A 24,884-nucleotide genomic window follows, 5' to 3' on the forward strand; every position below is an offset into this window, starting at 1 on the left:
TGACAGGCTCTTCTGTTCAGTGATTTTTTATGCCACCAGTGACTTCATCTTTGACCAGAGAGTGGAGTCCATCTCATGCTTACTATCCCTTGACCTTGGATGGGGTCACTTGCTTGCCCTGCATAGGCACTAGCTACGTAGTCAAGCTTCCAAGTGTCATTTCTCATGCCTCTTGATTGGAGAATAGCCCTTTATATAAGAAGTCTGCAACTTTTCAATTAGCGCAATGGCAACTAATTAATCCTGTATTGGCTCCTTCGAGAATGTATTTAAGGAAAACAAATGAATGTCGTAAAATCTCAGGGTTTTAATCTTCAATAAAAAGTATCTGTACATTTCTGAAAACTTAGGAAACATTTTTTAAATGACACATTCATAAGTCAACTTACCAAAAATTATCAACTCTGAGAGAAAGCTAAGGTGGAAAAACTAAAAACAATGTTTTGAAGGTGTAACTGGCACTGTGAAAGACCAGAAAAGACCTTTTGAATGAAGAAATTTCCAGAAGTTTCATTTGTAGTAATTCTTGAACATATATATTTTAGGAAGATTCATGAGAGTAAGACTTACAAAATGACAAAGAAGTGCTTCAAAATGCCCTAAACTGTTGTACAATTATTGGGTTATTATGTGCCATATCGGTGTCAGAAAAAAAAAGCAGATTTATTTGGAATAAAAATAGCTTCAAGCCACTATATTGATTTGGACAGGGAAAAAATAAATGTTGTCTTTTTACGGTTTACCAGAAAAATCTCCTTATTAATCCAATAATATCATAGTTAAGATATGAGACAATTTTGTTAAGTAGAATACACGTAGTACATTTTTCAGAGGACTGCTCATTTTATCTACTTTGACACGATTTATTAGAAAAATTGTTTTCTCATTCAATAATTTATGATTAGTACCGGTATGTTAAAATAGCATATTCTCGTACTTCACAAGTACTACAATGTCATGGGAACAAACTGTGCGAGGAACACAACATATTACACACATTGTACTTACTTTCCAAATCAGAAGTAATTTTGAGTCCAAAAATTAGCACTCACATAAATTCACATGATCGATACCATGAACTGTTTTCCCATCTCACTACAATGCACTGACATTTAGCCAACTCATTTCGGATGTAAATCGCTGTTTTATTTGATAACATGATGCGACAAAGGATGTACATTGATTGAAGGACAACATGTGCAGCTGCAACACAAACAATGTTATCGGCTCTAGGAACACCTCAGGAAATATTTTGCAAGTCTTAACAAACTTCATAAACAAAGGATAATGTGCACAGCTGCAACATCCAATTTTGTCAGCTCAAGGAAACATTTTGCAAGTCCCCATGAACTTAACAAACGAAAGTTCAAACAGTCATTTATTTCAGTAATGATTGCGATGCCATCAGAAGCATCTTCATGGGTCTGGTCATCTTGTCCGAGGGGTGAACAGTGATGAAGTTGGTCAGCTTATGTATGAGTGATCCCAGGACATTTGGCATGTGCTCTTTTGTCAATGCATTTGTTGTGTCAAGATTCATAACGGCCTCCTCTAGATACCTGCAAGATAGGAATACTTAGTATATCATCAGTGTGATCAATGGCATAGTAATAAGAGTACTGGGCTTATTATCAAGAGACTGAGGGTTTGAAGGATCACCACTGCCTATCAGTGTCCTTGAGCATAACAATTGACATCTAACCTTACATTATTGCTTCAACCTATGACAAGGCCAACAAAAATAGTTTTTCAGAAATATTAGCAAATTGCAAAAATAAAACGAAATTTTGGTGGTTTACAGTAAATAGAAAATAACAACTTACTTGTGTTTTAGCTCGGTGTGATTTCCTAGATCAGCTGATAGTTGTTGGATAAGGGAGAGAAGAACAGGTTGCTGGAGTGGACATGGCTCCTGTTCGAACACTTGGGTGGGATTCACTGTGTCGCACACAAACATGACCAGATTGAGGTCAGATGCAGACAATGCCTGACAAATTAAAATAACAAATTATTTAACAGAGTGCTATGGTTTCAATTGTTGACTCTTTCCCAATCCAGTCAAATTGTCTGATGAGGCCTACTTTGTGGGCTACACGGTGTTCCTTCTTTAGACTATCTAACAAACAGTATAAACTGAGTCCAGGTAGCAATACTCGTCCAGTTTATAGCTCATCTTGCCAAGGAGTACAGGATTACAATAGGTCATCTTGTCAAGGACTACAGGAATGCAGTATATGGGTCATCTAGTTCTTACATACCTGCTGGAATGCGACATTAAGTTGGCCCTGCTGCAGCAAGTGTAAGATATGAGACTGTAATTGTTGGGGGTCAGGGCTCGTGGGGACAGGCGTCACAGCATTTGATCGTACAGCGCTCATCAGACTTAGATTCAACGACTCTTGTTGTTCTTTCATGGCAGCTTCAAGTTCATGTTTAACGATATCCCTCACTTGGTTGGACAACTGATCTTGTATCCTGCAATGAGAAAATTGTTCAACATATCCGTTTCAAAAAGTCATCTATATCAGTTGTTTAAGAACTGAGGTAATGAAAACCTGTCTCCTGTAAAATGAACTATTATTTTTACAACAATTACGCACGTAACTCATCTATTGAACTGTTGCAAACATGTAGTATAGCTGTTCTAATGGTACTTTCAAACCATGCAATCTCTCTATAAATCACTAAACTTGATAATCAATAGGTTTTTGGTATTCAGGTCAAAGATATCGAAAGCCTTTCATGACCTGAACACAGCATAGCCCATTCACATTGACATTAGCATGAGTGACTATATCAAAATGAGACATTAAAAGACTATACAATTAGTGACAGAACAGTCTTCATTCCCAATGATGTCATGGTTTCCTCCCCCTGCCTTTATCGCCAAACAACAGTAAATATTTGATAAGGCCCGGCCAAGCTGATCCACTCACTAAGCCACAGAAAGCTAACTGGAATATTGCGAATAAACAATCCATTGTGCTCTCACTGCTGATTAAAACGTCCCAGGACATAGTACAGGTCAGTATTGAAAGTATATACATTGACATTTCCAGTGCTTTAACTTTGTGGTTTACAGGTTAGTGGTTCATGGACTTCTACTAGCATTTTAAAAGGCCCTGAGTCTTCTTTTCCCTTCATGACTCACTACATATACACTGTGTATGGGTTAGACCACATGTATACTGTCCCATTCATCCACCAGACACTGAAGACAATAGGTCAATATTCAAAGACTGTTTATTTCAAAAAATATTTGACATGTTTTAGGACTATCTTCTCTGATTTTGCCCCCAACTGTTTCCTTCTTGGTTTCAGAGACCGAATAGTGAATTAGCAGAAAAACTACAATTGCGGCAGTGATCATGGAGCACAGTGTGATTGCTTCATGTAAAAACATCTTCAACAGTATCGCAGCAGACGTGGAACGGAAATACCTGCTGAAAGATGAACACTTCTTCAAAGGGGAACTATTCATGGCACTCCAACCAAAGATTCTCAATGAAAACGACCAATGGACTGTCAAGATGGACTACAATCACCCTCACCTCAAGACGGGGAAGGTGGACTTAGCTGTTTTAGATCATCGGAAACGTAGCCTGCTGTTGATGGAAGTAATCCGCCAAGCAGAGGGGACAGAACCAAAATCATTGGTGCATAAACTGATCCGATTGGCAACCCTCGTTGCTTGGAATTGGAAAGTGGATGCCATCGGTACGTTAGTCATAGTTGGGGACTCGAGGCAAATGGCAGAAGTTTATATCCCGGATAATACAATACTATATCGTAAACGTAACCTTGTGAATTTAGATAAATTACATGTGACGAAACAAGGGACAAACAACTTTGAGAAATATATGAAAGATTTGTCGAACGAATTGTGTCTCGATTCCCCGAAGAATGATATCATCCCAGCAAACATAACCGTTGAGTGTCTGCGGCAGTTTTCCACACTAAAAGCAGTAAAAGACGAGGAGAAGTTTGCAATAACTGTCTGGCGTGTTCGGGCAAGCAATCAGAAGACATTTCTAACCGAGGTTGAGAAAGAACCTGTTGATAATTCCATAGCCATGATGCAGCAAACCTACAAACTCTTCAACAGAAAATGGGAGTCTAAACCTTTTCGGTTATCAAACAAGGATAAAGTTTATTTCTATGACGAGTTGTGCATTGGGAAATCAGATGAGGACAACTGAAGGAGGAGGAGTTTTGCTACATTCTCCTATTCACCAATTTTCTTTGCGTGCGACTTATAGACTACTTGTGCTGGAGGGTTACAACACATAAGTTTAAAGATCCTACCTGTTGACGGATCCATAGACATGGCGCTCAATTTCCTTCTTCACACAACCCATCACCGATTCCTGGAGCTGCTCTGCTGTTGTTTGGAACGTATCCAGTGACGTCTGCAACTGGCTCATGAATGGATCCCGCGCACTCTGTTGTTTTCGTTGTATTTTTTCCAGTTGACTTTCGAGCTGTTGAATATCTGAAATTAAAGAAATACATCCATTAATCACCAAACACACAAACTGTTCTTCTCAACCTTTCTTTAAAAGCTATTTAAGCGATTGAATGAGATATACATGTATGTATTCCACACAGACAAGATGAGCCTGGTCAAGAAAAAATGAATCGAGAGACGACACACTACATGTATACACTTACAATCCTTTGTTCCTTTTTGAAAGGTGTCATTGAGTTGTCGGAAGAGGTTTTGCGTGGCCCTCTCAAAGCCTGGTATCACAGTATTCTGGAACGACTCCCTGTAGGTGGCGTTGAGCGGACCCTGAATGGCAGAGGCAGCGGCTTGTCCTATCGAGTCAATCGTTTGCTGAAAGAAAATGGATTTTGTTGGGGTTTCCTTTACAATATCACCACTAAAAAGAGGAATTTTAAGTTGGTAACTTTAAAATTGATGATTGATTCTGAATACAACACCTACCTTTGATCTTACAAGTTTGCTGATGTTGTCCTTCATAAGGGCATCAGCGGCAGTGAGTTTCTGAGCCATTTCATTATGCAGCTGGTCTTTGATCGGATCCAATGTTTTCTGGACAACTGAAATATGCAGTTCAGTCATTAGAATGCTAAATGTACAGTCTTGAAGTTGAACTACATTGTAAATGAACCAACCAGCTGAATTCAAGAGAAAGTTCACTAATTGAACATGACTATCAAATCCCTACAATTATCATCGTTACTACACACGACACTGTGTCAATGTAACTCCATACCTATTTACATACTGAACTTACTTGGAACCACAGTATTTTTCATCTCTGCTTTAATGGCCTTATCAATTTTGCCAGTCACCGCATTCGTAACTTGCTGTGAAAGACGTTCATTCTTTTGACGGTCGGACTGTTGGCGTTCGCTAATGGCATCACGTAGAATATTTTCTGAGAGAAGTCAAGGAAACAAGTACAGTGTACATGTATGGAAATGTTGGATTAACATCGTCAGTAACCTTAATGTATTGCATTTTTTCAATGAAGTACTACTGTACTGCGTGTCATTTCTGCATGATATGCAAGTAAACAGCTCACTGGAAACAGCACTTGTACTAAAAAAGGATACGCTGTTGTTGAGTATGATCATCTAGTCTCTGGTTTAGATGACCAGATATGGATCCCTGGAGGTTTCCCATCTCATTCTTTACACCGCTCAGCACATCTCGACCTGACTGCTGTCGTCCAATCTCCTGCTGCAGGGCTTCAATCTGCGTCTGTTGAATTTGTAGCATGGACATCACCTCGCCGATGGAGATTTGAACCTGATTCAGGGCGGTAGGATCAACACCAATGACTTGTGGACCATCCCTAAATGAACGAGAACATTACATTAGCAGGAAACAAAACAATTCTGGTGAGTTTTACATATTTCGAGAAGCTCTCAAGGAAGACATTTGCAGTAGTATTACTTTACACAAGAGATAGAAACTGGCGTTACTTCTTGATTTGGCGGTCAAATAACTAAGCCTTGTTTGTGGGTGCCCATAAGGTCCTCTAAATCATTCAGGTTTGATATTGTCATCTGTTGCCAAGAGGCGGGACAGTCATCATTAAGGTCAGGTTATTTGGAAATGGTTCTTACCCACTTCCAATGGTCGAGTGCACGGTGACCGGAGTTTGATGGAGTCGTTTTCTTGCACTCTCCATGGAGGAGGAAAGAGAAGCAGTCTCCTCTCGTTCGCTGAAAAGAAAGCAGCATTTGATCAGTGTCACAGAAATTGACCAGTGCTTTAGAAATTGATCAGTGCCTTTGCATATACATGTAGTGTAGTATGGAATTCATCAGTGATAATCAGCGCATTAGGAACTGATCAGTGACCGATTGAGAAACTGTTCTTGAGAAAGTAGTCAAACAACAAAGAAATTGTTGGTGAAAGTTATCTTAGAACCAAGTGCAATCAACAATTCTACTGTAAGAACACTGTTCAAGCCTGCATATACAATTTGGACACAGAATGATCAGCTCACCTGTATTCGCTGCCAGGAGCGGGCGTGTGCTCGCCTTCTCCCTCTTTCAGGTCCTCCTCCTCCTCGACCTGCACGTCATCGCCATCATCCTGGTCCTCACCATCGTCACTCAGGTCTTCTGGAGCAGCACCACTGCAATAACACGTAACTCATTCAACTCTGGAGTGTCACACTCACAAATAACGGTAGCTGAGGAAACTTTAAGAGCCTATTGTAAAAACAATTCTGGAGCGAATGTCTTTGACACTTCAAATGTTCAAAATTCTTGATAAAAATTGCATACATGGGCCTTCGAATGATTTGTATTCTGCATTAGAAATACACTTTGCTGATAATTGATGCGTTTGTTAGGCACCCGAAATACACATTTTATTAAGCATAGCCTTATCAATTCCTCTCTTAGAGTGTCAATTACATGTAGTGTAGCTTCCATCTGACCAGGTCTCCCTCCGTACCTGCAAGCCAGGGCCTCTTCCAGAGGCCCTTCACCGTCTGGTTTGGCCTGGTCATCATCGGGAGACCAAGGGACAGCATCCGTAACCACATCATACCCAGCAACACCACTAAAGAAAATGAAAGTGATAACTTCAATCTCCCATAATACGATTGCACTCAACATCAGACATAATTCTTGAAATCCCAGCCTCAAAATAAACCTGGTTGTTTCAGATGATTTCATGTTGCAAGCCAGGTTCTGTCCACTTAAGACTCCGCTCTTGATGACATACTCCATCATGATGTTTTCAAAGCATCATGTTTTCAAGAGCAGCGTGCCTTTGTATTCTGCATGTAGCAACAAGCAGCATCTACTTGGGAATGTCGGTCTTCCTGTTCATGTGTGCGAAAACACTAACATTACGAGCAATTGAGCAAATACCACCAGGTGCACTAAATAGTAATACATGTATATCTAGCAATATACATAATTTCATACTCACCTTTTCGTCAGCGCTTCCACTGCCAATCTCTTGGCCTCATTTGAGACATCTGGAGCCTTTGGCCAGATTGTGGCATCGTAAGCTTTCTTCCCCTTTTCATCGTCCCCACTGTAATCCTTGGATTCTGCCGAGATATATGCAGGAGAGATGTCACCGATCAGATCATTGGTCACAACAGGGGCAGTCTCCTCACCTGAACCACCTGAACCTAGTATAAAGAAATTTCCAAATGTTACTTAAATGTAACTTGCACCAAGCTGTTTTATAGCCATTTTTTGTTATTAAGAGTACTCTCCACAAATGGAATGTTCATTGTGCAAGCAAGTCCCACTCTAAGAGAGTACTTCAGTTGGAGCTGACAAGGTGCACTACAGACAAGCTTCGAAACAACTGTTTTTGGTACTACAACAAACATGCCTGGAACAGAATGGAGAGGACCAATATGGGACTAGAATTGACCTCCTTAATGGAAAGCATGTCCATAAAAGGTGGTTCCACTGCAACAAGAAGACAGATGAAAGCACAGGGATAAAACTGGCTTCTGCGTACCTTCATCTGTCCTCCGTGAGAGGCTAAGGATGTCACTGACTTCCATACTAGTCGAACTAGAGCTGCCCATGCTCTGCAGTTTCTTACGTGGGGTCTGTGAGCCGCGAGAAGAGGCATCATCCTTGCTGAACATATCATCTACGGTCTCAGACGTTGCCAACGGACCATTGACGGCACCAGTCGAGGCAAGTAGATCAATCGTTTTTACAGTCGAGCTCGCTTTTAGACTGGTCTCACTGCTTCCTGTGCTTCTCGGCGACATGAAATCAGATGGTTTAGACATCGGCGAGGGTTGCAAGTCGATTAAGGAGCTGGAGCCAAGCGGGGACTGGGCACTACGTGGAGATGATACCCCGGCCATGATCGGAGTATTGAATATGCTGGAACTTCGACTGGAGTTCAGTTCATCTTCACCTGGTGTTGACGGTGGGAGAGGCACATCTTGAACGAGAGATGTCTGTGTTGGCGTGGAGGTCTGCAACACCTCACGGGGGTCGTGCGTGACTGATGTTGGTGTCAAGGTGATCGAGCTTCCAGGAGACTGGAGCGTAGGGTCCATGAAACTGCTAGAGCCATCTGCCATGGCTGTGACTTGTGTGAAACTACTTGTACTTGATGTGAGACTACTTCGGAAACTATCAAGCGCTGCTTGGTCGGCATATTTCCTGAAATTGAAGTAGACTGAAAGTGATCTCTAACTCTAAGGAAGTGCCCTGTACAAACTCGTGAAATGATCCAATCAAACTAGACCTTTTGTGGATATGACACCACAGTTGTTTCATAAAAATCTCTTGCTGACCCCATCATATACAATCACAAGGAACATTGACTCGCTTTTGAGGGGCGATGCGAAGAGCCAGGAAATTTAATCCCAGAAGTCGCACTCGTACAACTAACAGAGAGATCTGGTTCTCCCCAAGATTCTCGATCAGACTCAACTAACCTTGGACTTGTGGTGAAGGCATCGGGAGTAAGTAGATACGGTTTGCTCGATTCATGGGATCGGTCTGCGTCAGACACTGTGTCCATGCTTACATCTGTCAGGGCGTCTCTGAAGCCTGCAAAGACCCAAGTAAGATCATATGAACATTCTGCTGCAAACAAGCAGCTGCCAACCCTAAAATACCCCCTAAAAGTCAACCAAAATGTCACCAAAAATAGTATTTTTAAAGGGATATTAAGTGATGTTTAAGCCTTATCATAGATGAACATCAAAATTAGTAGAAACAACTATCTATTTACTTTCACCTCACTGCCTCTCCCGAGCAGGTTGGCAGGTTGAGGTACATGTACTTGTGTTTCTCACTTAACTCCCCATGCATGGAGATTGTAGTCAGTTGAACTCGATTTCACTGACTAGGGTCATATGTTACATATATTAAGCTTTACCTGCTTCATCCTGGGAGACTGAACTGACAAATGATGTGGACAGAGCGTGTGAAGGGATTGACGATTCTGGCTGGAACTGGATCATCAATTCTTGGAGTGCCCTAGAAGAAAACCATAGTCACAAACCATAAAATATTTCATTTCTCCTATATCTAGTGTAACTCGATCCCTATGATTATAATCTAAAGAATGTTCAAGGTTTCTAAGGACAAGTACTAAACCTGATTTACTCCCTTACTTTTGTTTACATAGTTTGAGAAGTGCATACTCACTTTGTGTGCACAGCATACATCTTGACCATGACTCCTACAACTAACTCGTCTTCCTTGACATCATCTTCATCTTCCTCACTGTGAGCTGGTGAGAATTCACTCATATGACCTCCTTCAATAGTTTTCTTGAATTTCTTAATCCCTGCCTCTAAGATCGAGAAACTGAGGCATGGTTGTGCTAGCAGGAACTCTGATATAGAACTGACATGGGCACGGCCCACTTCCCAGTCTTGGTGGATGAACAAAACATACAGTACCTGAAAAAAGACCACCGAAATACGACTACAGTTTGTATCACAAGCACCTGTATTCAGCAATACATGTAGTATAAATAGGTCATGGGTTCGATTTTCTGCCTGACCATTCCCGCATACAAGTAATAGAGAGGCCACCCTCCACCTGGTTTTTTCAGGGGTGTATCAGTTTTGTTTTTTTTACATGAGGGATCATCTTGATTAAACATCAGTTTGTTAACTAATCGATAAAAACCTTCTTTTAAAAAATTTCATATCATCATATTTCTGGTAGAAGCTGCAATACTTTGAAGACTTACCCTTCGTTTGATATCAGATAAGACCACATATTTTGATGTTAAATCGACAGATGCTTTAAGACACGGCTCAACTTCTTCATTGTTCAGTGTGTGTGGCGGAGGAAAGAATCTGAAATGAACAACTTGATCATTAAAGGAAATCTGTCCCAAAACGCTTACATGTATAAAAATGGGAGTTTTGAATAGCCCAGTAAAACCTAAGGCAGGAATCCTGAACTTCGAACTCAAGAGCCACTAAATCCACCTGAGGCCTTTTCAGGTGAACACAATTTTTCAGCTGTGACGATGGTTTTGCAACAAAAGTGAAGTTTTTGTCAATCTGAGGTTATGCAGTGGGAAAGGATCTTTAAAAAGATGAATTACCTTAGTGTTTGTAAGCAGCTCCAAGATTCACAACTCCATATTTTCAATTCACGATTTTGATCAGCACCAGTTAGGGCAAATTTCCAAAATTGAGACCTAGAATGAAGCCAAGAGATGAATGGTTAATAAAGTACTAACTATGAGAAGGAAGTTATACATGTAGCCAATGGAAGATTTTAAGGCCTCCTGGAGTACTACACCATCAAAGCAATCAATGGGACATTACCGAAAATACTTACTTCGGCTCCTTGTGATCATCCAAGAACTTGAGGAAGGAGAGCGGCTTCCCGCCATGAGGCTTCCAATTGTGTAGGCACCTGCAATCATCAGGAGAACTGCATGAGGGCAGCGGTGTTTACAACACACTGCTACTGACACAAAGAGGCATGCAAGTTTAATTAACAATTTCATAATAGTGCAACATTTTTATCAACCCTCACATTTCATTTAGATTTTCTTTTCGGTGGCCATATATTTCGCAATTTCTACATGTATGATTCACAAATTCTAAAACTTTTTCAGATGGATTTTTTATTTTATCATTTGATAAAACCTTCCCCAAACTCAGAGGAGAGTTTCACATCCTTACCTGGGCTGTGTATTGTCATGCATGTAGACTTGGAATACACGGACTTCACCATCTAAACTAGCAGTAGCTAGAGCTGTTCCATCTGGCGAGAATGCAGCATCAACGATTGCCTGAAAAAGACAGATAAATTGATCTGAAAATTGCCCCCTGACAAAATTTTATATGCAGTTATCTTGGAGAACAATTTGTCAGAAAATAGCCTAAAATACGCTGAGAGAAATAACATGTTATCCATAATTTATGTCAGCACTGAGACCAATGGCTATCAACTGACTTGCAGTGGACATGGGAAGCATAATTTATACCCTTTTTGTGACACTTAAAACACAATGGGATTTTGAACCAAGGACTAAGAGAGTCCAGCTAGTAACTGTCAGTCCCCATGACTGACCAGTACAACTGAACAGTATAAATGTTATTTGAAAGTGAGAATCCTACCTTTTCATGGTTTTCTACCGCAAGGTACCCAACACGAATATCAGTCGTACTCAAAGTCACCTCAGCATGCTCCTTCAGTATCATATCAATGTTGAACATTTCAGCCTGAAACAGAACAAGGACACTTGGTAAAGCTATTTTAAAATACAACTAAAAGCAGCAATGAACCTTGATTTGCACAAGTAGGTGTCCAAGTTCTACACAAACTCTAACCATGCTAGATTGCTAGTAGCAAAAAAACACACCTTCCAAAAAATTCCAAATCCTAGTCCGACACTATACCCATGTATTTTCTGTGACTGGCAAGGGAGAGTTACCTTTCCCACCCAACTGCCAAGAGTCTACTTACACAATTATCGTGAGTCAAGACCAGCAGCTTTCCAACATCATCCGGTGGGTCATCCTCAGCCTCATCTTCTTCCTCCGGGATGTAAGGGCACCAGATCACACGATGATCAACAGCTGGTGCCGCGCCTGGCGCTCGATTCACTTGCACAATAACATTTACTCTGTGATAGGTTAAGGTTTCATAATCTTTCTGTGTAGATACCATAGCAGTACTAGATACCAGACCCTTTGTCACTGTTAACTTACATGTGAAGTTACATGGAAACGGTATGTTAACCAAAACCTTAATGTCATGACAGCTAGATTTGAATGGAAGAATGATGTCAATTCACAAAAGCACTATGCCTGCTATCAAAGGATACTGTATTGCTGCATTCTTGGATTCATCTATAGAATAAACGTGCAAATTGCCTATACCATCCACCACAGCCAGTATGACCTCTGGTAGATATGCAAATGCGATATCACTGACCAGGCCAGCAAAACCTTTCAGGAGAGATCTTTGTGCAGTCTTGCGATTCGTTATTCGTACCACGCCACCAGATTTACCTGAAATGGAATGATTTATAAGTATGTGAGGAAAATGACATGGTTTTAAAAGTCATAGTGGAAGATAGGGACCTCGCATAAAAAGTTGCAAAAATAAGCATAATTAGACACACTAGATTTCTAGCCCAGGTCGTTTTCACCCACAAAATGTTTTGTATTGTAGTGGACCACTAACTATTAGTTGTGAAGACCAACCAAAAATGTGCTTTTATAACAAATTATGAAATTTACCTTTTAATACATAAGCTATATATAATCCACTTTTATGGGAGGCAACGAGGTTGCCCAAGTAATACCTATTCTCCCACTCATAGTTGACAGCTGGGATGATCTTCACCTGGAGATAATCAAAACGACAATAAAGTATCAGAAAGAGGAGACAATTTTTCCTCAAACAACATGCCTGATACGGTTTCCTTTCAAAATCAACCCTCAATATGAAAATTTCCAGTGCAACAGGTAATTCCAGAACACCTTGATTACAATGAACCCGCCGTACAGTGTGTATTGCGACAGCCACTTTGGTTTAGGTCTACATTCTAGCTCCACCTTTGTGGTGTCTGGTGAGACAACCAATACCTCCAGTACGGTATCAAATCTTCAAACATCAACCAGCACGACTGAAGACAACATGTATTTACCAACCTTATTACTACCAGCTGAAGGCTGTGTAGAACCACTGGCTGTGCTGGAAATAATTTCCACTTCTTGTCCATACACACCAAAACTACTGGCACTGTCAGAGCCCTGTAGCAGACTGGAACACGAAAATAAGATGCATTATTTCAATCCTGTCCCACTGTGAGTGACATCCAGGCTCACTAAGTGACACCATGACAGAGGCAACTGCATGCGAAAGGGTGAACAAGCATGTACAATGTTTTCAGCAAGACGGCATTGTCAAAAATTTTCAAACTGTGCTTGCCAATAGCTAGATTGGATGGGCAGAAAGGTCATAAATTCTAACCTTTATTCTAGACAGTGCCCCTTTCTGAGACAAATTTTCTTAGAATCGATTGTGCATTATTTCATCATTGTACTCACATTTGTTGTTTAGTGGAAGAAGACGCATTGAGACTTTTGATGAAATCTTCAATATTGTGCGGCCGGGAAGTTGTGCTGTTGTTCAGGGGGCTGTTGCTGTCATAGCTGAAAAGAAAATGTCATTATTTTATGATTTAAAGAAAAGCAATCATCAAATAGATACTGCAGGCTTTAGGCAAAACTCGCATGACTTCATCAAAGAAACAATTTAAATTTCTGCGAAAACAGACAACGGAGAACACAAACCTCGCCGACGCAGCAGGTGTGCCATTCATCTTGACTGGATACCCAGGTAATCCTTGATCTGCAAATACATACATGTAAATAATTTTAAATCACAATAGAATATTGACAGAGGGTTTTGCCAATGATTAACGTACCGGTACCCTCAATGAATATTGTCCCTTACAAAAATTGAAACTGTGAATAGTTGGAGAACACTAGGTCACTGAGACAGGATTTGCTAAACCACATTTCTTAGTCTAAAAAGTAAAATGCAGAAAATGACCTCGGTTGGCCGCCGAGTTGGTGCCACTGGCACTGCCAATGCCGGGCAATGGACGGTACGGTGCCGGTGGGGGCCTGGGCTGGCAAAACTTCTTCGAAATCGTTCATTATTTTTGCACACTGCCACATGTCTGGTAGGTACAGTAATGACTTACAGGTTTATAAAATAATCAGTCGAGAAGAAATGAAGAGATAAACATAAAATATTTCACAACAAATCACAGTGCATAAAATGTACAGAGACCTCGTGTAGATGATGCAGACTTCCCAACATTTAGAATATTTTTCAGAAGTTGGGATGCTTCCGCATGTTCCGTTGATGATAATGAACTTGAAGAAGAATCCATCGGGGTATTTAGGGAATAGACTATTCAATCTGACTTCTAAGACTTTTATTATCAGCGTACTTAGCAAACAAGAGTCGTTTGAAAGTCTCAAAATTGAGCGGTTTCGTTATCCATCGGTTTACAATGCAATGTACAGTTTAATTTTGCGTACATTTGTATTGCTTTGCAAGTAAGGTTATTCTTCGTGAATCATCGGGATAACCGGCAAGTTAGATGGCGCGGATGGTTGACAATTCCAACCCCTTTTCCATTCGATTAGAAAAAATAAGCGGCGCCTGGCGTGATAAAATATCACTAATGTTCGCATTGATGAATGATTTCGTGGGGCGCCGTGACGTCATTGCAATAGCGGTAGATTTGTAAAATTTTGTGTTAATTTTTTTCAATAAAACGTTAATTTCGCCAATACAGACGACTAAAATGCCATTGAAATCATGTCGAAAAAACTGTTTGTCGATTCAGGAAGAAAAAGAAGAGTAAGACAAGTGGTCGAACTATTCCAGTTGGCCTAAATGATGATGACGTCATACTAATAATAGTGTGTACTGTGTATGATTGAACGTACAGTAGGCCTGGTAGTGGGTGGTGTAAACGTAAAAATAGTCCCTCGAATCAGAGTCCTCACTAACGCCTGTGGTTGTATGCTGATGACACACCACCACAGTCACCCAACTGACACTGTCAACCAGAAATGAGATGGACCGCCATACCCCGACTCCCAATGACCCTCGTGCCACGCCTATGATCGATTCGTGTCATACCTACCAGGGGTCCACCGGCCGGCCTGCTTCCCACTTGTGCTTGTGTTGATCATGGAATGCATTGTTGGATTGCATGGCATTATTATTGGCTCAGCCATGGATGCTATGCATTGCAAGGCGGTGACGCCGTGGCCTGGAGGAAGTGGTGTAGCTTCTGACAAGTGACATGTCTGAGTCTGATAAAGTTTCGATTGAGGAATAGGATCATTCAGCCAAAGACTACATCCAGAACATCAACAAAAATGAATATAGGCACAGCAGTCTACAAAACAAGAGAACATGTATGTGGCATGTGACCGTGCGTTCTTTTGTTAAATTCATCTTCTGTTCTGCTCTTCTTCAGCTTTCCTACAATGATGATGAGTTTGTCACCCTCAATCAATATGAATCTTCAGAGAAGAAGAAAGTGAGGCCCACAGTTAAAAAGCGATATTCCATCCAACATCAAGCGGACTGGAACAGGTAAAAAATCAATAAAAAATAGTGTTTAAAATTGTTATATAATTCTTTACTACTACTACTAGGCTGTACCAGTAACTTACAATACAGTATACATGTAGTGGTAGTATAATAGATATAAATTGTACCCGGTACTTACTTCTGACTTGGCTAAGAGGTCTATATATGAGAAGTTTATTAATTACCTGTCTGTTTAGGATCCAATGCCTTTGTAACAAATTGCAATCATATTTTTGGTTTAAGATTTTCTAACAAGGAAGATCTCTTTCAGATGCATGGAAGGCTTTTCTGACTTTACGCCAAAAGATGTTGTGAAGAAAAGATGCCTGCAGAAGACTGATCATAGAAATTCTGACAGGAAAATTGTTAAGTGTCCTCTTCCTGCTGCTTCTTCTGTCGCACGACAGGAAAGTTATAGATCAGGTGAGATAACATTAAGTTGATTACTTGAACAAACTTCTCACGTATATTTCAAACTTTACTTGTGATAAACAAACCTTATCAATCAGCGCTAAAGTTGTTAGAATTGTTGAAAATCATTATTTATTTCATTATTAGGAGTACCAAAACTGCAGCCTTCTCGCAATGATCCGAATTCAAGTCTTGAAATTTGTGATTGGAGCTCCGGTAGTGATGAAGAAGCCAGTGCCAGGATCTCTCCTGCTTCCAAACATCAACCTTCACCTCACCCTGTTTCTTCAACTGAACTACTAAAAGGTGCTTTAGATGAAAGTGCTAAAAAAACTAAGGAGCTGGTAAGTCTGTTAGTTTTCTGTGAGAGCTGTTAGAATCTTTGCTCTGGGTTTTTACAGCTTTTGCAAATTGATGTCATTGTCTTGGTGACACAATTGTCAGTCAGAGACTACCTTTGGCATGGCTCATTGAGTAAGAGTTGACCGGTCTATGCTGATTAGCTTGGGCTCGTGTTCATCAGAGAATACCGGACCTCATATCATTTGTTATGTGAGGTAGTGACAAAGTATTGGGGGGACACAAATTTTATGTTAATGTCGGATAGCATGTCGCGGTGACGTCGTGGTTTGCTCTGTTGCTTGCGCATGCGCGGTAGGCTGTCCGCAAGTTTCTAATAAATTAAGATTTGAAAACCCAATTTACGTCCAAGCAAATACGTTTTTCTTTCCGTTTCTTTACAGAACCTCGGTAACAGTTAGCTTGAAAGCAATTTCATAATGCCAGACTATTATATTTTTTTATGTGATCTTCATTGCTTTCCCTGTTCCAGGAAGAAGACGAGATCTTGACTTATAATTCAGGTGAGGAAGACGTCAGTGTATCTGTTGAAGACGATAAGAATCGAAAGACTGATCAGGTAATTGGGGATTTCTTTCAAAAGCTTATGCTTTGTTGCATCACAATCTTCTGTCTGCTTGGATGAGTTTTTTGCCTACCCTAGGCCTAACATAGATGTGAGCAAGTTAAGAGAGGTACAAGGAAGCTTGGTTTGACAACTCATTCAATGGACCAAGTAAATCTACTTGCTCCGGTTACATGTATAAACCAGCAAGTTTGGGTTGGATATCGAACCCATGAATATTCAATCTTAATGCCGTTGCTACACTTCACAGCCACTCGACCACACCGTTTGTCATGTGTGCACTTGTTTATTTTTATTAGATTATTTCATGTATTCCAGGGCACTGAATCTCATAGTCCCGATGTATCCATCACCTATTCTGATCCCTCACAAATCATTAATAAATGTGATGACGCAGGGAATGCTGCGAATGGTATAAAGGGCAGCGATTGGCTGAAGAAGTTAACAGAAATAACACCAGAGAAATGTTCGACAGAAGATGCACCAACAGACCATGAAGATTCTACAAAGAAAAAGAGAAAAAAATATGTGAAGTAAGCTTTCACACTTTATCAATCAAATTAAAAACATTTACGGATTGTCGAAAATTGTGAAAAGTACGTTTAGTATGTTACCAACAGATTTCGTAATTTCTGGGCTTGTTTTCAGATTTGGTTTTGTTGAACACCTGCAGCGTCTACACACAAGAGAGAAGTCTGCCTTCACATTTTGGTCTCACAAGAAACAAGCTGCTCAACAAGGTATGTTAGACCTATTTAATGTCTTAGTAGTAGATGCTCAACCCTTAACTCAATATATGCTCAATGTTGCCTGATAGCCTTGATATACACTTTGTCACTAATCTGCTATGTATTCTTTCAGACATAAGCTCTAAGACGTTAAGCCTCCACATCCTAAGCTGTCAGACTGCATATTCATTAGTATCGACGACTGCACTTGAAATCCGTGACAGTCAAGATCAAATGGAGTCGAGCTGTCCAATCCAAGTGCTTTTTAGCAAGTCGCGAGCACAGCAGTTACAACTGGAGGCTGGCTGTGAGGTCAAGATTCAACCACCCTGGTGAGGCTGCTTGAAAGTTTCAAGCGTGTAAATAACGTTATGTTTTCCCCTAAAGGGAACATTTCTGTCTTTTTGGATAAAAGACTGCAGCAGGGCACTTCTGCTGACACTGTGATCTTTGTCAAATGTCTTCCAACTTGCAAAAGAGGATTTGAATCTGGTTGAAATACACATGTATGCATTTGACTACAGAAAAATATGATATCCGCTCCTCTTTCACAGGCAAACCTTGGATCTTTGCAACAGTGGAAGAGTCATACTCTGCACCAACTTCTGTTCTATCTCGTCCCGTAAAGATGTACCTGTGACGAGAGTTGAATCTCCGTCCGTAAAGAGAATACTGTTGTACAGCTGGACCTGCCATTGCCAGCAAGGTAAGAAAGGGATAACTATCTTGTCATTTTGGTAGACCTGTGCTGTCAGAGAATTGTCCCGCTGCGTCCAGCATTCTGTGTTGCCGGTTTTGGTCAGGTGGACTACCTGACACAAAGATTTTAATACGTTTCTGATTCTTTTCGTGATTTAATTTCAGAGCCCATGATAGATCCTGTAAGCTGCCCTGGTGAAGTGGTTCGTACGAAGAGGACTAATTCGGGGATCGATCATCAGGTACTTGAGAATGCCATCTTGACCAGTTTTGTCCAGCGATCTGACTAAGTCTGTGGTTTTTAATGATGTAGTTAATCGACGGTGATGTTTGTTAAGGACATTGTCTCCAAATCACCTAGCATGGCACCGAGAGCTCTAAATGCTGAAGGCCCACCTTACTGACCTGGTGTCACATTTTTACGATATTTTTTTGAATTTCATTCCAGGGAGACAACAATCCAAAATCATCAACTGATGCTCTGATTCCATTTAACCGTGGCCTTCAGTGTGTTAATGCTACCCAGCTTCCAAAAGTCAACAGATCAATTTTGGACAGTATTGAGGTTCAAGGGGGTGGCACGATGTATGCTAGTGTGGCATTTACGGCTGTAGTCCAGAGAACTGTGTGCAGACGTCAATTCATTAGCGATGATGGGTAGGTCTAATTTCTTTTCTTTTGTTATGAAGAAGTGGCCAGTTTTCACAATCCACTAGAGTTGGATATTCTTCAAATATTGCTGATCCGCTTATTATTGCTTGTATGTATAGCCCTATATGAAGTAATATTATTTTGAAATGGAATTATATACATCAAAATCTCACCAGTTGTGTCTGTCCATTATCGACATTTCACATTTCCTCTCCAGGAACAGTAACCTTTTGACGCAAAAAGGAAAGTTGCAGAAAACCGAATTTAGGTGGTCTCTTCTTCTTCAAGATGTCTTCGGTGCGATTTGTGAAGTTTCTATCCCAGATGGCAGCCAGCATCCATGGGCAGACGTCATCAAGAATGGGGAGGGCGCTTTGTTTACATTTCACAATCTCTTGATACATCAAAGGACAAATCGAGAAAAGTAGGTTGACCTCAAAGTACTTGTCATCATGTCCTGCCTGCACTGAGTCAGGGTTCTTCAAAAACTGTTGCAACATGTAAGAAAACAAAGTATAAAGGTGTGCCTCGAAACTGGACACAATGTGATTTGTCGCTGTCTTACTCCCTGTAATGGTAGTATTTAGTCGTCTCTAACTTAGATTTCTCTTTTCCCTCCAGAATGCCTTCCCTCTTCAGCATGATAGACTCTCTGTGGATGACAGACAAATTCCAGCTTCATATCACTAGCCAGGAGGATTCCACTCAGGTACAATTCTTAAAAGTTTGGACCCATACATGTTCTTTAGAATCGCTGGTCAATTGACTACAATGTATAAAAAGACAAATTCCCAAAGTGTCATGTGACCTCCCGTCATAGACGTTTAGTCTAACATGTCTAACAATTACAGTGGCAATTGTGCCATATTGCCTTTTCCTTTTCCTGACCAACCCCTTTTCTATTTTCCAGGAAAGTTCTGCCCCTGCCACGCCTCCGAGCTTCTGCTATGTTCTGACAGCCATTCAGGCCACAGCCCAAGTCCAGAGTTCACAACACAGTATGTTCACAGAGCCAAAGGTTACATCACTTGCTGATGTGAAGCAATTGCAGAAATCTAAACGTATCACATTTGAAGCTAAAGTAATTTATCTACAGAATGGGGTAAGGATTATTTGGCATATTTTTCACCACTTTAGCTTTTGTGATCATAATGTACTCAGGCCCTTACATATGTACATTACCTGAAAAAACTAATAGATTAGTAGATTCTTCCTATAATGAATAATGCTCTGATAGATTGGGCTTCTTCTGCACTTATCGCATCCACGAAAACCTCTTTCCAAATCCCCTTTCAGTTTAGACCGTTTCATTGAAGACACTGGGGTGTCAAATAGTCGTTCTGCCTCATACCCTTGATGGTGTGGCCTACATGTATATTGCGTCTTCACCAATGCAGTTGAGAAAGTAATTACTCATCCCATGAAATTATTATTATTTAGTTTTCAACCGTTTTACCGTTTTCTTTGTCTAATTTTCAGAAAACAGGTGGCGATACTTTCAATTTATACGTCACAGATCCAACAATCAGTCAACAGTCCGTCTCCTCGTCTTATGTTCGTATACAAGTTCAGCCAACATGTGGATTCCATCTCATCTCTGATAAAAATATTTTTATGCAGAAATCACTGGTGCTCGTCTTCAAAGACATCTGGTTACATAATGGTAGGTGTGCGCAATTTCAAACTTAATTTTCTTTTCGATCATTGATGAAAATGTTCTGGGCCCAGGAAGTCAATTGGCATGAGAGAAAAAACATCAGCGTTAGCTTTGCTAAGTGTTGTCCCTTCAGTCAATTCCATTTACAATAGCAGTGTTAGGACTCATCACCAACATTTAATACTGCTTATGCCAATGCTGATTCATAGATTCTTTCTTACAGGAAACTACCTGGCGGATGCATATTCAAGAATGTCTTGTGCAAATGATTTGAAATGGTCTCAACTTGCAATCCAGGTGCCAAAACCTGCAGGGATCTTCAATTTTGGGATGCTGGTATCGCTTCAGGGTAAGCAAACGTTGACCTTAAAGGCAACATTACATAAACTGCCAGTACCAGGTACATGATACGGTATTCTTGACATCTGCTGAAGAACTGAAAAGGTATAATCCGAAAGTGGTATATGAGCCAATACTGTACTGGTCCACTCAATACCATCTCACAAGATCAATACCACCATGGTCGAGTTGGATCTCTTGCATGTTTTACGGCCATTTTGTGTTCCACTGAGAACAGATCATTTCCCTAATGTATCATGCAACATCGCATGACCCGGTAATTGTTGCTTCATAAAAATGGCCCCAAAATGTGGCCTAGTCAGATATGTGGCATCATTTTCTGGTGCTGTGAGCTGATTGTTTGGTCTTGTTTCAGGTAAGATCCAAGAGGTCGATGAAGAGTCGGCATATAGTTGGCCTGTCTGTAATATTTGTGGGAATGAAAAACTTACATATCAATCAAAAACGCTGTAAGTATTTTCAGGAATGATTTTTTGTGGTTACATGTACTTTTCCTGGGGTGGTCCACACCATGAGTATACAGCTTACATGGATTGGATCCGTTTCTGATACAGTATGACCTTTTCAAAAGAAAAAATATTGAATTTTTTGCTCACCTTTAATGCTATTGCTTCAGAAATGATATCAGATAGTAATTTTTTTCAGAGGCATGCTCTACTGTGGAGAATGCTGTGGCCCTGTACATTCTCCTGTTAACAGATTAAGACTGGACATATTTCTGGAAACACCTGATATTGCACCCGATCTCTATAAGATAAAAATACAGGTAGGTGTTGTAGCCTAAGGGGCCGATCATTTAGTAAGTAAGCGATGCACTAGACCATGCAGCCCCTCAGATTTGTAGACGTTGCCAGTTATAATTCATTGAGGTATAACTTGGGGATATAGGGAGATAAGTGGCATAGTGGTTACACTTACAGTGCCAGGCACATACTCAGGTGGTTGTGGGTTCATCAAACACTTAATTTCAAAAAGATTTTCTCCTATTTCAGTTGCTACAGTCTTCAATCGAAATGTTGCTGCCAGAAGAGGCTGATGAAGAAGTATTACTGCCATTTTCGAGATTTTTCTCTCGTTCATTCATATTTTACCTGTTATTTTCCGAAATAATCATGCTCATGCTGAGCTGTCATTTCGTTCACCCAATACATATGAGGCACCTCGGTTCTTGGCCTACATTTTAGTTCCATTTTAGTTCCAGTTAACTACAGTTCGATGTCAATTCCTTGAACAGAAGTATTTTGTCTGTGAGATGAATGTTGTTATGCAATGTGATGTCAATTCATGTTGGCTTCCTTCTTTTTCAGGGCTACGATATCCAGTGTGTTCTTGATAAAGAAATTGGACCTATCAACTGCATTACAACTTCGGTGCTTAGGAATAAACTCTTGAAGAAAAAAGTCATTCACTTGACCGAGATTGAACTGTGGTCATGAGTTGTCTTGAGCTCTGCAGGTCAAAGCATATATCAAACTACATGTAGAAGCCATTATTGATTTTATGGTTCTCACTTTTAATTACATGTACGTACAGTTCTGGTATTTGTGATAAAATTAATGCTATAAATCCAAGGGGATTTATTGGGGGTTTTCCAGTGGAATTTTCAATTCGAGCTTTTAAATTGACAGATAGATGAATTAGATTTGTGTGTGGGCTTATTTATTTAATCTGTGGTCTGGGTCAACGAGCACTATTTAAAGCATGACATACAAGTGTAAGTAGAATCAATCATGATCCTGACCAATCCTTTCTGTTTTGATAACCAGTGCAAGGTATTCAGTGGTACAATACAATACATGTCCCATTAAAGCATCCATACTGAATTTTGAAAGTGTGACGCGTTGGATAGAAAGGGGATAAAAGTCACAGATTCCCAGGAATAAACAAATGACCCTTGGCCAAATTATTTTTGATTGGTCAGAATTGAAAATTTAAAATCTCAGTGACCGAGGTACGTGTTGATGAAGGGGGAAGGAAATAATCATGTTGTCTGCTGGAAAATTAAATTGGCTAAAACCACATGACTTAGCCTGAAGTGTGATGGCCAATGGCTGTAGTTAAACGATTTTAGACTGAGTATTGGTTTAAAAGTGAGAGGGGGAAAAAGTCATGAATTCCCCTGGGGAAAATGAAATTGGGCTAAAACCATGTGACTTGACCAGTTAGGAACCAATGACTGTAGGGTGGTAAACCAGGAGCATTATTGTCCACTAAAAGGGAATTTTGATTTTTGAAATCAAGGGAATTCTGTATCAGTTTGATTCTGTACTTTTGATTCTGATTAATGAACTTTTGAATTTCGAAACAAAGCTGAAGATTTGTCATTGGTTCGAACTGCCAAGTGTATGTTTTAACTTTAAAAAGGTTTAATTTCTCTTAAATTGAATTTTGCTCGATATTTCACGCAATACTTTTTGAATCACTTTCACCAAGTCATATTATGTACCGGTATTGTGTTTTGTCAACAAAAACCAGACTGATCCACAATCCACCTGTCTGGTGATTCAGCATTATTGATTATGTTAATGACGGGTTTTTCCAGCCATGTCATGTGGTTCCATTTTATGCTGCGTCATCCATGACTGGGTTCTATAAATTACCAAATCTACAATGTCTATATTATGAGAGTTTGAAATTTCATGTAAAAAAATAGTCAGTTTATGGAGGATTAGAATTGTAATATGTAAGCTGACAGTATTTCTTGACGAGTCAAAAATTGTGGGAAAATACTTTTCCGTTGACATTTTATCTTACAGGGGAAAATCTTGTGATGACAAAATCCAGGATGAATAAATTGAGAACATGTATCTGATGTACTGAATTAAAAGGCCACCTAGCCAATTGTTGTAGCTTCAATTATAAAGCGACATCCTGGCTCACATGGTTTTATACTCACTTTAAATGTAGTGGTACAGTTATTTGTAAGTAAAAACTTTGTGATCAGAATGCCTCAAGTGATGATTTGTTGATAGCCTGTCTCGTTAGATATAAAATGTGGGCTTATTTTTATGTGTCATGTCATCCTCAACTAAGCAAATACAAGTGGTTGTGGTCATGTGATAAAAACCAATGAACCACTTCTATTTATATCAAGCCAACGTATAGCATGCCAATCCTTCTACTTCCAACGTGGCCTTTCCAACAATGTTGGCTCTTGTCCAAAACACTTCTCACTAATTCCTCAGATTAATGTGTTCTAGACCTCAGGCAATTCAAATCAGTGTAGTTCTTCCAAGGTTAGACATTTCAGTATTAGAAAGCCTTTTGGATTAAAAGTGCATGCTGCAGTGGCATGGTTGAATATTTTCTAAAGCCAATGATTTGTACAATTCTCATATGTATCTACCAGTCGGTAAATATCTATATTATATTGAGTTATTATAAGCTGCAGTGGAAAGCCTGTGGGTTTTAATTTCGGGAATCCCCTGGGAAAGTTTTTGCTCACCTGACAGAGATAATGGTGTAAATATGTCAATATCTGTATAATTAATTGTTGATTAAACATGTTGTTTCTCATTCATGTTCTTTGATATTATTTTATACTGAATTAAGTTTTCCCCTCCCCTCGCCACTGGTCTGATCAGACATATTGCAATATTAAAGAGCAACCTATACTGTAAAGATATGGGAGTAGACAGACTTTATCTGTATTTGGATGGAATATTTTCTGATGCAAGACTCAGTAAATTTCCATCGGTTCTATTTTTGGCTAGTGCTTATTATTCTGCAAATGGAAAGGGACTGGACATTTAACCATTCTGATGCAACTGAACCAAGGAAGGGACAAGCTTGAATTGACACTTGATTCCAGAGAAAATCAGGGATAGTTGTTCGCTTCAGCGTCCCACAGAGAAGCGAACGT

At 40.0% G+C, this 24,884-nt stretch overlaps 3 protein-coding genes across 7 annotated transcripts; 2 read left to right on the forward strand and 1 right to left on the reverse strand.

The window, feature by feature from the left end:
* Positions 1-287: 287 nt before the first annotated feature.
* On the reverse strand, positions 288-14,518 carry LOC135495535 (enhancer of mRNA-decapping protein 4-like). Of its 5 annotated transcripts, none has more exons than XM_064784293.1 (28): positions 14,432-14,518; positions 13,764-13,821; positions 13,518-13,622; positions 13,119-13,230; positions 12,705-12,810; positions 12,287-12,473; positions 11,926-12,085; positions 11,577-11,681; positions 11,139-11,248; positions 10,789-10,884; positions 10,550-10,645; positions 10,187-10,295; positions 9,634-9,890; positions 9,362-9,462; positions 8,916-9,030; positions 7,973-8,637; positions 7,424-7,631; positions 6,941-7,048; positions 6,486-6,617; positions 6,100-6,198; positions 5,584-5,825; positions 5,262-5,405; positions 4,949-5,064; positions 4,672-4,837; positions 4,306-4,492; positions 2,259-2,475; positions 1,824-1,987; positions 288-1,559 (listed from the first exon to the last, which is right to left on the reverse strand). In XM_064784293.1, exons 2-28 carry the CDS (start codon positions 13,790-13,792, stop codon positions 1,379-1,381), a joined length of 4,317 nt encoding a protein of 1,438 aa, XP_064640363.1. In that variant the 5' UTR covers positions 13,793-13,821; positions 14,432-14,518; the 3' UTR covers positions 288-1,378. The 5 variants fall into 5 exon arrangements, with proteins under 5 accessions (XP_064640363.1, XP_064640360.1, XP_064640361.1 ...); XM_064784290.1 differs by lacking the exon at positions 14,432-14,518 and adding an exon at positions 14,269-14,391 and having other exon boundaries at positions 10,789-10,866; XM_064784291.1 differs by lacking the exon at positions 14,432-14,518 and adding an exon at positions 14,269-14,391 and having other exon boundaries at positions 8,060-8,637.
* LOC135495536 (uncharacterized) lies at positions 2,908-4,312 on the forward strand. The gene is made up of 2 exons (XM_064784294.1): positions 2,908-3,024; positions 3,322-4,312. Exon 2 carries the CDS (start codon positions 3,369-3,371, stop codon positions 4,197-4,199), a length of 831 nt encoding a protein of 276 aa, XP_064640364.1. The 5' UTR covers positions 2,908-3,024; positions 3,322-3,368; the 3' UTR covers positions 4,200-4,312.
* A 287-nt stretch (positions 14,519-14,805) lies between the features above and the next one.
* On the forward strand, positions 14,806-24,479 carry LOC135495299 (DNA repair-scaffolding protein-like). Its single transcript, XM_064783763.1, has 20 exons — positions 14,806-14,847; positions 15,476-15,594; positions 15,863-16,014; positions 16,150-16,346; positions 16,835-16,921; positions 17,246-17,460; positions 17,576-17,667; positions 17,789-17,987; positions 18,210-18,361; positions 18,520-18,596; positions 18,803-19,011; positions 19,223-19,429; positions 19,627-19,714; positions 19,916-20,107; positions 20,485-20,668; positions 20,886-21,011; positions 21,378-21,471; positions 21,668-21,788; positions 22,015-22,065; positions 22,330-24,479. Exons 1-20 carry the CDS (start codon positions 14,806-14,808, stop codon positions 22,456-22,458), a joined length of 2,733 nt encoding a protein of 910 aa, XP_064639833.1. The 3' UTR covers positions 22,459-24,479.
* The last annotated feature ends 405 nt before the right edge of the window (positions 24,480-24,884 follow it).

This window comes from Lineus longissimus, chromosome 11, assembly GCF_910592395.1.
Source record: "Lineus longissimus chromosome 11, tnLinLong1.2, whole genome shotgun sequence".
Taxonomy (NCBI): Eukaryota; Metazoa; Nemertea; class Pilidiophora; order Heteronemertea; family Lineidae; genus Lineus; species Lineus longissimus.

What these genes read in the sequence shown, in the direction of transcription:
- LOC135495536 (XM_064784294.1), top strand. Translation starts at nt 3,369, where the DNA reads ATGGAGCACAGTGTGATTGCTTCATGTAAAAACATCTTCAACAGTATC.
- LOC135495535 (XM_064784289.1), bottom strand. Translation starts at nt 14,371, where the DNA reads ATGGATTCTTCTTCAAGTTCATTATCATCAACGGAACATGCGGAAGCA. An exon ending in TATCTGATATCAAACGAAGG is followed by an intron (nt 9,891 to 10,186) that starts GTAAGTCTTCAA and finishes GTCTTTTTTCAG; the next exon opens with GTACTGTATGTTTTGTTCAT. An exon ending in GCCTTCACCACAAGTCCAAG is followed by an intron (nt 8,638 to 8,915) that starts GTTAGTTGAGTC and finishes CTTCAATTTCAG; the next exon opens with GAAATATGCCGACCAAGCAG.
- LOC135495299 (XM_064783763.1), top strand. Translation starts at nt 14,806, where the DNA reads ATGTCGAAAAAACTGTTTGTCGATTCAGGAAGAAAAAGAAGA. An exon ending in AGAATCGAAAGACTGATCAG is followed by an intron (nt 16,922 to 17,245) that starts GTAATTGGGGAT and finishes CATGTATTCCAG; the next exon opens with GGCACTGAATCTCATAGTCC. An exon ending in AGACATCTGGTTACATAATG is followed by an intron (nt 20,669 to 20,885) that starts GTAGGTGTGCGC and finishes TCTTTCTTACAG; the next exon opens with GAAACTACCTGGCGGATGCA.